This window comes from Chiloscyllium plagiosum, unplaced genomic scaffold, assembly GCF_037043375.1.
Source record: "Chiloscyllium plagiosum isolate Xiang-an unplaced genomic scaffold, Cpla_swu_hap1 HiC_scaffold_2, whole genome shotgun sequence".
In the NCBI taxonomy this organism is placed as follows: domain Eukaryota; kingdom Metazoa; phylum Chordata; class Chondrichthyes; order Orectolobiformes; family Hemiscylliidae; genus Chiloscyllium; species Chiloscyllium plagiosum.
Genome location: NW_028270140.1, coordinates 74,052,225 through 74,067,005, shown reverse-complemented (window position 1 = coordinate 74,067,005; position 14,781 = coordinate 74,052,225). Strand labels below are relative to the sequence as shown.

At 37.1% G+C, this 14,781-nt stretch overlaps 1 protein-coding gene across 5 annotated transcripts in view; it reads left to right on the top strand.

Annotated features, from left to right (window-relative positions):
- Positions 1-14,781, top strand: part of vps13a (vacuolar protein sorting 13 homolog A) — a 422,990-nt gene that overhangs the window by 375,787 nt on the left and 32,422 nt on the right. For 3 of the 5 annotated variants that reach the window (XM_043712521.2, XM_043712545.2, XM_043712559.2), the window contains one exon: positions 2,324-2,438. In XM_043712521.2, the coding sequence (XP_043568456.2) occupies positions 2,324-2,438 (115 nt within the window). The other 2 variants (XM_043712537.2, XM_043712528.2) reach the window with 2 other exon arrangements.

Genomic DNA, 14,781 nt, shown 5'->3' with positions numbered 1-14,781 from the left:
TATATTTTCTTGTTCATTTAATGTAACTCTAGATTCCCCAAGAGATCAAAAACTAGCTTAAGTGTATTTAATGACGTAGTATGAGCAACCTTCTAGAGAATTCGAGGATTTAGAATCCCTGAGTGATTGAATTTTAACACATCTCAATCTCAAATAGTTGTTCTCTTATCCTGAGACTATGACCACATATTCTAGATTCCCCAAGATAGTGAAACTGTCTACCATATTAAGACCTTACCTTCAGAATCTTGCATATTTTCAATGTGATTGCCTCTCTCATTCTTCTAAATCTTCAAAAAGGTGTAGAATTCATTCAGCCATCAAACAATAGCCCTATCTGGATGAAGGTAGCTGTGAGCCAACATTCATGCTTCTAAATCTGTCCCCCATATCCAGTCAAAAGTGTTGTAGAACTAGTTATTTTGTGTATATACACTGGGTTAAGGGGCATTAAAACCAGGTGCTGGACAAACTCAGCCAATCTGGCAGCATCTTTTGTGCGATGTGTGACTGCATTCAGCCAAATTTTCCATCTGATTTTCATTGATTCCAGTTTTGCAAGGGCACCTTGATGGTCACTTGTCAAACACTATTCTAAGGACAGCAACTCTCACTTCACCTCTGGAGTTGAGCTGCAGTGTCCATGAGATCATAAGCTGAGCGACCCACGTTGAACCCAAACTGAGGGTCAGAGAATAGATTATTGGCAAGCAAGCGTCCCTTAATAACACTGTTGATAACCCCTTTTATCATTAGGGATAGGCAATAAAGTTGAGACACTAAGACCACATCCTGTGAAATAAATGAATATAAAAAGCTGTGAAATGTTTCACGGGAGAACTAAGTTTAAACTACTCCATTATTTATTAAATGATGGTTTCAGTGATTATGCAAAAAAAACATAGGCTGCAATGTTTTTGAGTTTTCTTCTGACCCAATCCAGATTGAAATTGATGACACGCATTTACTATTGGCGTGTCTAATTTTTTTAATAGAGATTAGCTTGAAGATGGTTTTCATTTTATTGCAGAAATTTCACAAGGAGGAGAATATTTAGTAGAGTACATTAATTTTTAAAGTTGATCACTCTGATTCACCAAATGAAGCAATAGTTTTCGCGCTGTCAGTAATGTAGATGAGGGAATTAGTTTGGCTCAGTTGGCTGGATGACTGGTTTGTAATGCAGAGTGATTCCAATAGCATAGGTTCAATTCCCACGCTGGCAGAGGTTATCATGAATGATTGTCTATCTCAACCTGTCCCTTCACCTTAAACTACCACAAGTTGTGTTTCTTTAATAAAAGTGCAGTCAATGGTCTGATGGGATAATTGACACTTTAGTTGAAAAAAACCTAAGTGAAAACACAGACCATTTCTCACAGTATGTCATGCGAACTCACAACTGGGCCTAAAGTGAGAACCTTCTGGTTTGAAAAGGTGCCTCAACTTCTCATACTACTCTGAAGGATATGGTATTTTAAAAGTTTGTTGAGTGGTGTATCTCAAGCAACATATCTTCTTGGCTTTTCACAATAAGGAACATACTCACCATATCCCACCACGGTTGAAAAGCTCTCAGTACTGTATCCATTATTAGATAATATTCCATGATTGCATGTAAATTACTAAATAATCCCAAGTGTGTAAAGAATTATACTGACAACTTGGAATTGTCAGCCCAGATTGAAACGTAACATGCTTGAATGTGCTAGAAGCTACATATAGTAAAACAAAGGATTTTGTTCTTTGTAGACAGAAAGAGCATGCACAAAAGCACTTCGCCTGTTTCAACTCCTCAAAATAGGTGATAGCCATTTCCTATTAGTGGAGTAATGCTTTGACAAATCCGAGTCAACATGCTTTGTTTAAAGTTTAACAAGACTTGGTAGTTAATTCCATCAAGATTAGAGTGGTGCTGGAAATGCACAGCAGGTCAGGCAGCATCCGAGGAGCAGGAAAATCGATGTTTCCAGCAGGAGCCCTTCATCAGGAATTAATTCCACCATCATGACAACATCTCTACCAATCACAGTCTACTTCATACACCATAAGTGTTGTTTTCCTTTACTTTGGTACTACATATGAATTGTGTTAATGTGTGAAAGACAGAAAGCTTCAGCAAAGTGTCTTTTTTTTTGTGTTACCGCTATTATGGTCTACCAAATGACTAACTGTTCAGTGGTGTTCATCCTAATATTTGTGTAAATTTCTGTTTATACATGGAAAGGGTGCTTTGCTAGAAATTTTAAGACCCCTAGGAGATTACTTTTCAATTTAAAAATTATGTTTAAAAATTATTTACATGTTCCCTCATTTTTGTTAGAGCTACAGAAACAACAGAAGATGTTGAGAGCCTTCGCCCACCTCGATTTATTCATGAAGATGGAGTAATTAGACCATACAGGTTGAGAGAGGGAATTGGCATGCAAATGTTACAGGTATTTTTTTTATATAGTTACTTGCCTGCATTTTCTGTACAGGGATATCTTTCTAATATTGATTTTTTAAATTTCTTAATTCTTTATTCGTAAGATTTTTTTAGAACTGTGTATGTTTCAGCAGTGCTTGCTGTACATACAATATGCAATCAGTATAATGGATATTGGGAGCTATGAGCTTAAAATGCTTTACCAATAAAAGGCAGCAAAGAAAACTACAGTGAAACTAACCAGTTATTTTACTTCTTTCCCTCTTTACCATGCTTGCAGAAAGGACAGGCCTGCAAAGAATGGAATAGGTTGACCATGCTGATGATTAATCTGATCAAATTGCTGTATATCATCAATGCATGCATTCATAACAGTCCAGTTGTCTGCAGCCAATACCATCAGTAGTCCTGTTAGTGTCTTAATGTTCTATGATTTTGTTTTGTTTTTAGTTGAAAAGTTGCATACTGGACAGTACATAGGGATAGACAGAGAAATGGACAGCATACCTGTATACTTGAACATTTCCAACTAAAATCAATGCAAGTTGCACAAATCAAAGAAGGCTGAGAAGAGAATTTTGCAGAACCTATTCTTAGTGTAGGATATTGTTCTCTTAGCATTTGTTTACACCCACTTTTGCAATTTTAATTTGGTTCATCCTTGTCTTCTATTGCTGTTTCTAATTCTGTGATAAGTTTTGTAGTTTGTATTTGATAAGAATTGCATATAAAACTCCAGGTAATTGTACAATTGTGAAGATACTGTAATAAACGTTTTGTCCAATTTTTATAGTTCCTTTCATATCACTCATGACAATGCTTTTTCCTGTTCAACTCCTACATCGTTGCTTTTTAATTCACAATAGTTCTGCAACTAATAAAGTCATAACATGCACAAAAATGGCTTTTTATAATTTCTGCATAAATATATATTAATGTTGGAATGTGAAAATGTTTTTACCACTCATATGTCTTTCTATCATTTCATTATAAATTGACTAACTACTATGAAAGTGTGGTCAGTTTAAAAAAAAATTTCATTGTTCTGGCTCATTAATTTTATGGGGAGATACCCTTTATAGGTGAACTAAACTTAAGGTTGGCCTCAATGATTTTGAGCCATCGAGTTCTGGCAGAAGAGTATAGTGCATTCTCCAACTTAGTCAAGCCTTTGAGTTAAACGTTCAGCTGATTTGAACTGACAATCTTAGTTGAAATGAATTTAGTCAGTTTATGATTTACAGAAGTTATGAATAGGGATTGTGGTTGGTGGTAGAAGGATTAGCTAATAAAAACAAATTTGCAAACATCACTACAACAGCCATAGACAAATCTCAATACAGTGGGTTCCTGTGGAGGGAGTTTTATTTCAAATTGATAAATTTCTGAATCCTTTGTTTTCCAGCCAGAGGAATGTCCTCTGGTTTCAAAGAGGAGAGCATTCAAACATTTGTCATATAGTGGAAGTCTGTTAAGTCATAGTTCAATATACTGCAAATTTATTTAAGGCATAGGGGTCTCATGACTCCAACAAGAGGTAAATCATGAGTTAAATTTTCTTTTGCTAATAAGAGTTTTCTTATTATTGCTCAGTGTTCAAACAAACTTCCACTGTAACAGAATATCAAACAGACACTTCCGCAATAGCATTGACAAAACTTTCATATATATGTGTGCTGTTACTTTCCTCAGTTTTTAGCATAATAGTTGTAAATGTAGCAATTAATACATTAATACAACACAATTTAACCAAATAAAATTTATAATCTAACTTCACATTTTCTGTTAACTTGTCACAGAAAATATATTTTTTATTCTTTTTTAAACAGAAATCCAAGACTTGTGAAATTCATAGGCTGTTTAAGATAGCCTCCATCCCAATCAGACAAGAAATAGATATGGTGAAGGACTTTTTCCCTAGGATAGGGGACTTCAAAACTTGAGGGCATAGGTTTAAGGTGAGACAGGAAAGATTTAAAAGGAACCTGAGAGGCAGTGAAACATTTGGAAAGTGTAGGAAAGTGAACTGATTGGAAAGCTGTTTCATGAGAGTGAAGGTCTGAGTGGTGTCCTTTGCTGCATCATCCATTCTTACATAAACTGTATATCAAAGATTGTTGTATTTCAAAACCATTAAAATCCATACCTTACAAGTTGTGAATGCTCATATTCTATACTGAATAAATAATAAGTAAGTTTTATTAGCTAGTCAGGAAACGTTATTAATTGAAGAATATTTAACCTATTCTTCGGCACCGTAAAATGAATTCTAGCATATTAATTTGAAATGAGGAACAGTTCGTTGTCTTTATCAGGAGAATGAATGTTTCATGGCATTGCTCAATAGGAAAAGACTTGCTTCTGCCTTCAACTGGTCCTCTGCCACTCAGTGGTAGCACTCTTCCCTTTGAATTAGAGTTGTGGATTCACGCCTTGCTGAAGAACCTGAAATGCCATTGCAGTATCTGAGAAAGTGCTGCACGTGTTTAAGAGTGCTATTTTAAATTGAGTCCCATTTACCGTCCAGAATGAAAAAAACAAATGTATCATGCCTTTGCACAAAAACAGAATGGTTCATCCATGGTGTTTTAGCTAATATTTATTTTCCAGCTTACATTATGAAAAACAGATTGCAGTCGGTTCTGCTATAACACATGTTGCTTTAACGCAATTGAAGAACCCAAACCTTCCTTACCTGTATTGATTGGCTATAATGTGATTCCATTAGTTTGAATGGCACGGCTATTGCACAATTTTCTTATAACCCGAGATTGCACGAGGACAGAACTATCGCGTTATATCAGAACCGACTACATTTGAGTGCATTTGGTCTTGGTTACATTTTGTAAATTACAGCAGTAACACATTTTAGAAGTATCTAATTAGCTGTAAGGTGCTTTGGAATGTCCTGCTGTCATGAACGGTGTAAATTGAAGTTTTCTTTGGTGTGTTTTGTTTTTTTCTATTGATTTTCTTTTCTTCCTTTCTCTTCTGATTTGGACATTTTCTTTAAATAAGTGGTTTCATTTTTGTTCTGTTGTGGTCAGGGACAGGAATAGAAAATGTGTCCATTTCAATCAAACATAGAGAATGTATGTTTCTGTTCTGTATAATGACATCACTTCCTTAGCTTCAACATCAAAAGAGAATCCTTCATTTATACTAGTATGTTTTAGATTTCCTACAGTGTGGAAACAGGCCCTTTGGCCTAACTAGTCCACACTGACCCTCCAAAGAGTAACCCACCCCAACCCACTTCCCTCTGACTAATGCACCTATCACTATGGGCAATTTAGCTTGGCCAATTCACCTAACCTGCACATCTTTGGACTGTGGGTGGAAACCGGAGCACCCAGAGGAAACCCACGCAGACACACGGAGAATGTGCAAACTCCACACAGACAGTCGCCCAAGGCTGAAAATGAACCTAGGACCATGGTGCTGTGTGGCAGCAGTGCTAACCACTGAGCCATTGTGCCGCCACTGTTATTTTCCATTAATTTTTTTTTGAAAGCTGCAGATGCTGGGGACCCGGAACAGAAACAGAAATTGCTGGTGAAAGTTCTGATCAAGAGTCACCAGACGCAAAACGCTTTCTTCCCACAGATGCTGCCAGTCCTGCTGACTTTCGGCAGCAATTTCTATTTTTTGTTATTTTCCATTTCCTGTGTTAGCCATTCATGTGCATGTGCAGCCTCTCCTTCTCTGCTTCATAATCTGTATGTCTAACACCGTCTAACTTTCTCTGTCTGTCCCTCCTTCCCTCTCTTTCCCCTTTAAATCCGTTTCTCTTTCCAGTTGTTTTCACTTCTGTCTTTGTGTGTTTCTCTTTTTTTTTGCTACATAAGAGCAGAAGTAGGCCATTCAGCCCATCTCAATTACTCTGCCATTCAGTGAGATCATAGGTGACCTGATAATTTCTCATCTCCATTTTCCTGCCTAATCCCCATAATCCTTCATTCTTTTTCTTATTAAAGATCTGTTTATCTTGACCCTAAATATATTTGAAACAACATAGTTTCCAGTGCCCCACGTGGTAGAGAATTCCGCAGATTCACTGTTGTCTGAGAAGGAATTCCTCCTCATCTGTCATAATTGAGCAATCTCTTACTCTACGATTATGGACTCTGGTCCTAGAATCCCTCACAATGGGAAACAACTCCTTTCAAGTATCTACCCTTTCAAGTATCTCCCCTAAGAATATTCTGTGTTTCAATAAGGTTGCTCCACATTCTTGTATATTCCAACAAGTATGGACCCAATCTATTCAACCTTCCCTCATATGAAAGTCCCTCCATAACTAGTATCAGCCTGTTGAACTTCTCTGGTCTGCCTCCAATGCAACTGTATCTTTCCTTGGGTCTGATTAGTACTTTGTTTAGTTTTAGAAAAACGCACCTAAATTATATAAATGTACATTGTAGTCTGTCTTTCTCTCCTATCTATCTCCATCTTTCTAATTCTGTGCTTGCCACCTGTCTATCTGGAAAGGCAATACAGAAAGTATAAATTGTTTTACTGGTCAGTAAGAAGTTTACATTGAGGTAATGAAAGCAGGGATTGGACATAAGGGGTAAGATTATTGCATAAAATATTTATTAAATTTCCTTAATTACTGTGAATACTTTTTAAATATTCATTCTTGGAATGTTGTATAATTGGCAAGCTAGCATTTACCACCCATTTCTGTTCGCCTTTGAGAATGTGCTGGCAAGACATTACATTGAATCGCTGCAGTCGCTAGTGAAGCTGGCATAATGTGCTGTAAAGTGGAGAGTTCCAGGATTTTGACCCAGTGATAATGAAGAAATTGTAATATATTTCAAAGTATGTGACTTGCAGCTGAAGTCTCCATGCACCTAATTCCCCTTGACCTTATGGCAGTAGGTATCACAGGTTTAAGGAAATGCTTTCAGCTAAGCTCTTTTGTGGTGGTTCATCTTCTTGATTGTGCACACTGTGGTCATGGGAATGCTGTTGGTGTACAGAGTGAATGTTTGTGATGGAAAGGGTGGTCAATCAAGTATTCTGTTTTGCCTTGAAGCATTGTTGGAGCTGCATTCATCCAGGGAAGCAGAATATTTTTATCACACTCCTAATTTGGGGAAAGGATATGTTTCACTTGCCATAGAATACGCAGTTTCTGATTCTCTTATAGCTACACGTAAGTGGTTAACAGTAGGGAACTCAAAGGAATGTGGAGGGGCAACTGTTATAACTTCTAGTGTTGAAGTCAATGTGTAGCAGTTGGATGCCACTTATGAGTACATGTTTGAATGTTATTCAAATATTTGCTACATGCAGGACTGACTGTTTCCTGATCTTGGAAATTGTGAATGGTATTGAACACTAATAATTATCGTTAAATATCCCCACTTCCTCTCTGTGATGGAGAGAATGTCATTGATTAAGCAGCTAATGGTGGACCACTGGCCTGAGGAATTTCTAATGCAATAGTTTGGACTATAATAATTAGCCTCCAACAACCAAACCCATCTTCCTTTGTATCAGATATGATTATAATCAGTGGAAAATTTGATGGAGTGGATAGATGTGTTAAATTAAATCTGATGCTAAAAGGAACAAAGTGATTTTGGGGTTGTATGAGGAAAAACAATATGCTAAATCATGTCATTTTTAAAGCGATGCAAGAAGAGGAAAACCTAGCTTTCTCTGCAGAAATCTCTGAAAGTGTTGAGACAGGTTTACAAAGGTATTAATTAAGTTTTTGGGATCCTTGGCTTTGTAAATAAGAATTGAATAGGCTACTACCCTTATTTCTTACATTCCTAGTAAATATAAAATGCTAGGAACTTATGTTAAATATGTATAAATCATGTAGTTCAGCCACAGCTGGAAGAATAGGTGCCATTTATGTGTGGGCATTCTTCAACAACATGAAAGCTTTGCAGAAAGGATTTATTGGACTGATTCTGGGGATGAGCAACTACAGTTACTTGGATACATTGAAGGAGTTGGGGTTGTTCACCTCACAGCAAATAAAGCTATCAGGAGATTTTATAAAATTGCATAATATCATAAAGGACTTGGAAATGATAAAAACATTGGGGAAGGGTTTTCCATTGTTAACGCTCAGTGCGGCACAGATTTAAGCTGATTAGTAAAGGTTTGGAACATTGCCTAATGGGGCTAATTGAAATGTACAGTTCAAAAGAGTTTAATGTTGATTTAATGCTCTTAAGGAGGAAAGATCTGCAGGAATTTGGGTTGGGGAAGGGAGTGGCATTTAGCAGAGTGCTTTTTGAAAGAGCCAGTACAGGTTCAGTCAATTGATCTTTCCTATGCTGTACTTCCAATGATAAGATTTAAAATACAATTCATATTTTGAACTATACCACAAGCAAAATTTGAGAGTGTAGCTGTATATTGTCTCACACAGAAACAGTATGGTTTAAATAGCGTTTTTTTGTGGTAGCTGTGATCAGTTGATATAACTCTCGCAAATTGAGTCAGAAAATTAAAAATTCAAGTTCCTTTCTAGGGCCTGAGCGTACAAATATAGAGATTCCACTGCAGTACTAAAAGAGAACTGCATTTTAAGAGGTGTTGAATTCAGATGAGATATTAAACCAAGGCCCTGCATATTATCTCAGATGGAGCTATGTGATCACCTGACAATTCTGTACAAGATTATACCTGATATCAAGATCACTATTTATCCTTAAATTTATAAAAAGATTATATGGTCCTTAGCAATGTGCCAACTAACAGTAACATTATATGTGCAAATCGGCTGTTGCGTTACAATACTGATACTTAAAACAAAATTACTTAATTAGGTGTAAAATACTTTGGTTATATTGTGATTGTGGTAGGTAGTATACAAACATAATCTTCCTTTAATTTTAGCAGAAAAAGAAAATTATGTACTTCTCTTCTAGGAATCAGTGTCAGGACTTTATTTTTGTTCCAGTTGTGTTATTAAATAAAAGATGAATTGTGAATTGATATGTTGGTATCTATTGATAATTGAAAAATTAATTGGATTTTATTTTGCTTGCAATGGGTTGTTTTTACTATATATTAGAAGTGCTTAAAATACTAGTTCTGTGCACTGTGGGGGCATTCTTTTATTAATCTGACTTTTTTAACATTTGTAAAAAAATCCCATTGTGTAATGAGTCAATCATTTCACAAGCTTGGAAAGATGAAAACAAGGGAAATTAGTTGGTCCAAGAAATTATTACAATAGAAAATAAAAACTGCATTTCCATTTAATCATCTGATTCAACTAATGCAAGTTTAAACCGTAACGTGTTGTTACATCATTAATTTTGAACATCATATTACATCTCATTCACAAGAGTATTTCCAAATGTGTTCAGAACTGCATTATATTTGAATAAAACACTAGATGAAATATTGTAGTGACATTAATAAAGAGCATCAAAACTCTATTACTTGTAACTGTAGTAATTTCATTAATGGGTGAACTATTAGTAACTGCCTTTTCCAGTGACCAAAAGTGCATTAATAGCCTTCATGATAATCAATATTTTTGATCATGCTGAAGTAGAATTTAGAATTATAATACAACCTGGGTGCAAAGAACATTTCAGAAGTCATAGATGACAGAAAATGCTAGATAATTGTGAAGAGAATAGTCACCAGCTTCAACAGGACAAAGGAATGTTAGTGGAATGGGCAAATACCTCAAGTGTTATTTAGCAAAGGAGTGCAAAGTGATTCCCCCTTGGTAGGAAGGAGGGGGAGAGGAAATAGAAATGAGTCTGACTTCGGTTGTGGGTAAATTGTTAGAGGTGATTCAAAAAGATAGTATTTATAGACATTTGGCGAGGCATAAATTGATTAGGGATAGTAAGCATGGTTTTATGCTAGGAAAATCAAGTCTCACAAACTTGATTGAATTTTTTGAGGAAGTTACCAAAAAGATTGATGAAGGCAGTGCAGATTTTGTTTACTTGGACTTTACTAAAGCCTTTTACGAGTTTCCACCTGTCAGAATAATTAGTAAAGTTAAATCACATGGGATTCAGCGTGAGCTTGCCAATTGGATACATAATTGGCTTAACAGCAGGAGACAGAATAGTGGTGGAGGGTTGCTTTTCTACAAGAATCGGTTCTTGGTTGTCTTTTGTTTGTCATTTATATAAATAATTTGGATGACGCTATAGAAAACATGCTAAGTTTGCAGATGACACCAAAATTGGTAGCATAGTAAACAGTGAAGAAGGTTTTCTAAGATTACAAAGGGATCTTGATCAGATGGGTCAATGGCCTGAAAAAATGATAGATGGAGCTCAATCTGGATAAATATGAGGTTTTGCATTTTGGTACATTAAATGGGGCAGGGCTTACACAATTAATCGTATTGCTGGGTAGTGTTGTAGAACAGAGGAACCTGTGGGTTTGGGTACATAATTCTTTAAAGTTTGCCTTTAAAATATAGAAAGGGTGGCTAAAAAGGCATTTAGTGCACTTGCCTTCATTTCTCAGTACTTTGCGTGTAGGAGTTGGGAAGACATGTTGAGGTTGTACACAATGTTGGTGAGGCCTCTTCTGGGGTCCTTCTGGTAACCCAGTTACAGGAAGGATATTACTAAGCTAGACAGGGTTCAAGAGAAATTTACCAGGATGTTGCCAGGTATGGAAGGCTTGATTTATAAAGAGAGGCTAGGACATCTTTCATTGGGTCCTAGGAAATTGATGGGTGAACTTAAGAGGGGTTTAAGTAAAATTAACGATTGGTGTCTTTTCCCTAGTTTGGGGGATTTCAAGATGAGAGAGCATATTTTTAAGGTGAGGAGAAAGATTTTAAAAAGAAATGAGAGGCAAATCTTTTACACTGAGGGTGGTTCACATGTGGAATGAACCTTCTGAGGAAGTGGTGGATGTGGCCACAGTTGCTGTGTTTAAAAGATACTTAGATGTGTCCATGAATAGGAAAGGATTGGAGGGATATGGGCCAGGAGCAGGCAGGTGGGACTAGTTTAGTTTGGGAAGATGGTCAGCATGGACTAGTTGGATTGAAGGGTCTGTTTCTGTGCTGTATGACTCTATAACAAAAGGTACAATTTTAAACAAGCTTCAAGATTCGAGCGAACTGGGACTAAATGTGGACAGATTTTTTGAAGGTGCCTGGCAGCTTTGAAAAAGTTTATAATTTAACATAGAGGATCCTGGGTTTTATAAACAGGAAAATAGGATACAAAAATCCTGTGGAATCTTTATGACATACTAGTTTGGCCAACTGGAGTATTGGTCCAATTTCAGACAGTACACTTTAAGACCTTGGGAAACCTGTGAAAGCTTTAGAGAAGGTGCAGAAGAATTTTAGAAGAATAACCTGGGGAATGGAAGCCTTCACTTACATAGTTTGGAAAAGCTTTGGTTATTCTCCTTGGATTAATATAGAAAATATCATAAAGCTTGACAGGATGCTTGATCGAGGTGATCAAAAAACAGATCTTAAAAAGAGGTAAATTATTCCCATTTGCAGGGACTGTTAAGATCTAAATAATGCAGATTTAAAGTAATAGTACAAATAATCAAGTGTGAAATGAAGAACATTTTATGCAACTGTTTTTCAGTGTACTTTCTGTAAGAGTGGATTCAATTGTTGCCATCAAGAGGGAAATGGACAGGCATCTGAAGGGGAGAAACACATAAGGCTATAGGGAAAGTGTGGGGAGTGGGACCAGTTAAGTTGTAATAGAAGAGAGCTGGCACAAGCTCAAAGAGCTTAATAGCCTCCCATGTTGGTAACTGTTGCATGAATTTATAAGTTGGTTTGAAAAATTTTGAGGTTGGTTATATTCTAAATTGTCTAATTTGTTTGCATTGTTAGTATCTCCACTGAGAGCTTAATCTAATTAGTGAAATAGATAATGAGTAATGTAAATACTCAGTTATTTATTTGTGTAATATTGTTTCAACTACAAGTTTTAAAGGAGTGTTAGAAAAACCTTCATCAAGGTAAGAGATACTTCACGTAATGTAAGCACATTTCATTTTTATGAGTGAGCTCTTGTATCTGGATCAGGAAAGTAGGATGTCAGTAGGGTCATTGTGACTATTCTCTGTTCATGCTGGCCATATGAGGTGCATAGAAATGAATGGAGTTGCAAACTAAGATCGACTATGCAGATCTAGGTGAGAGGCTTGGCACTTGATCGTGCCAAACCTTACCTTTACAGGTCTTTGATCCTCTTGATCTCCAAGCTCACTTCCTTAACCTGCCTTTGGGAAAGTTCATCTCACTGAATCTTCTCAGGCCCTCAGTTGCAGCTCTTGGCTAGAATGGGAGACTCTGGGACCTGCTTTTGCGGATCTCTTCACTGTTCCAATAGTGCTGCAGCCTATAATATGTAATTTTGTTATTTTTTTGCTGAAGAGTATAAAGGATCTTTTTAAATTAGAAATCTGTCCCATAAGATAGTTAGCATTTTATCCTGCCAACTGTTTCTTAATCAGGCAGCATGGAGACTGATTTTTAATTGATTTGCTCTAGCAAAGAACAATCAGATGGTCTCTGACTCTTGTGATTGGGCTTACAATTTGTAAATTGCCCAATGGCCAAAAAGCAACAAAGTCAGGAAAGTTTTTAGTCCATTGTATCAAATACAGAATGGTTTGATCCAAGTAAATGTCATGGCACTACTCAGTTGAAACTTTATTGCTGGAACAGCACAGCAGGTCAGGCAGCATCCAGGGAACAGGAGATTCGACGTTTCGGGCACAGGCCCTTCTTCAGGAATGAGCAGAGAGTGTTCAGCAGGAGAAGATAAAAGGTAGGGAGGAGGGACTTGGAGGAGGGGCGTTGGAAATGTGATAGGTGGAAAGAGGTCAAGGTGAGAGTGATAGGTCGGAGTAGGATGGAGGCGGAGAGGTCAAGAAGAAGACTGCAGGTCAGGAAGGCGGTGCCGGGCTGGAGGGATTCGGCTGAGACAAGGTGGGGGGAGGGGGGATGAAGAAACTGGTGAAGTCCAAGTTCATCCCCTGTGGTTAAGGGGATGAACTTGGACTTCACCAGTTTCTTCATCCCCCCTCCCCCCACCTTGTCTCAGCCGAATCCCTCCAGCCCGGCACCGCCTTCCTGACCTGCAGTCTTCTTCTTGACCTCTCCGCCTCCATCCTACTCCGACCTATCACCCTCACCTTGACCTCTTTCCACCTATCACATTTCCAACGCCCCTCCTCCAAGTCCCTCCTCCCTACCTTTTATCTTCTCCTGCTGAACACTCTCTGCTCATTCCTGAAGAAGGGCCTGTGCCCGAAACGTCGAATCTCCTGTTCCCTGGATGCTGCCTGACCTGCTGTGCTGTTCCAGCAATAAAGTTTCAACTTTGATCTCCAGCATCTGCAGACCTCACTTTCTCCTCCATGGCACTACTCAGAAAAGGAGTGGGTAATATTTGCAGTGTTGTAGCTGGTGATAATACTAAGAATAAGTGTTTGCTCTTTTACCTTGTTTACAGAACGTACTACACAAAAAGGTACAAAGCAATAATGTTAATGTGTAACATTAACACTGAAGTTAAAATTAATTAATTGTATGTGAATTGCTTTGAGATATTTCTATTAGACATGATACGTTTAAGAAAGCAAGTCTTCCTTGTTTCCCCACCAAGTTTGAGCATTGCTAATTGAGTATTTGTTTACAAAAACTATTTACCTTGTGACTTTTGTCTCAGCATAACTCTGTGTGGTAAAGCCTTCTTAATGGTAAAAACAATAGTGTAGCATTCTATTGTTTTCTGATAAATTTCATGCTTTAGCTTGATTTTTTTTAAACTGAGGAATTTTTTCCAATTGATTTTATAAAAGGAAGACACAGTCAAATTAGAGAGATAATCCAAAACACAACTTGAGAAAGTGAATTTGTGTGGTCGGATTGAGAGATCGCTGCTGGGATTGAATGCTTATTCTACATTTAACACCTAAACATTAGCATTGAACATTGGGAGCCCCAACTTCACAGTCTCTGGTGGTTATTACGTTTGCTTTCACTATCTCTAATGCAATTATAGATTTCGTACACTTCATACATGATAACACTGTCTAATGCTCCTGAAGTATCATGTGACCTTAATCCTGAAAACCTAGCTCTTTGACTATGTGTTATTGTTTGGTTGAATATCTCCTTTTTGGGTCTCTGTATGAATTTCTTTGATAATACTCGTGAAATGACATTGGATGTCTTGTTATATTAGAGATACTATATAAATGCAAGTTGTTTTTACTTTATCTTCAGGTCCCTTATTGTTTCCTATCTCTATAACCTCATTCATCTGTTTAAGCCTCTCCAATTTCTACAATCCTCCAATTCTGGATCATTGCATTTTATTGATTATCTTCATTCCATTATTGGC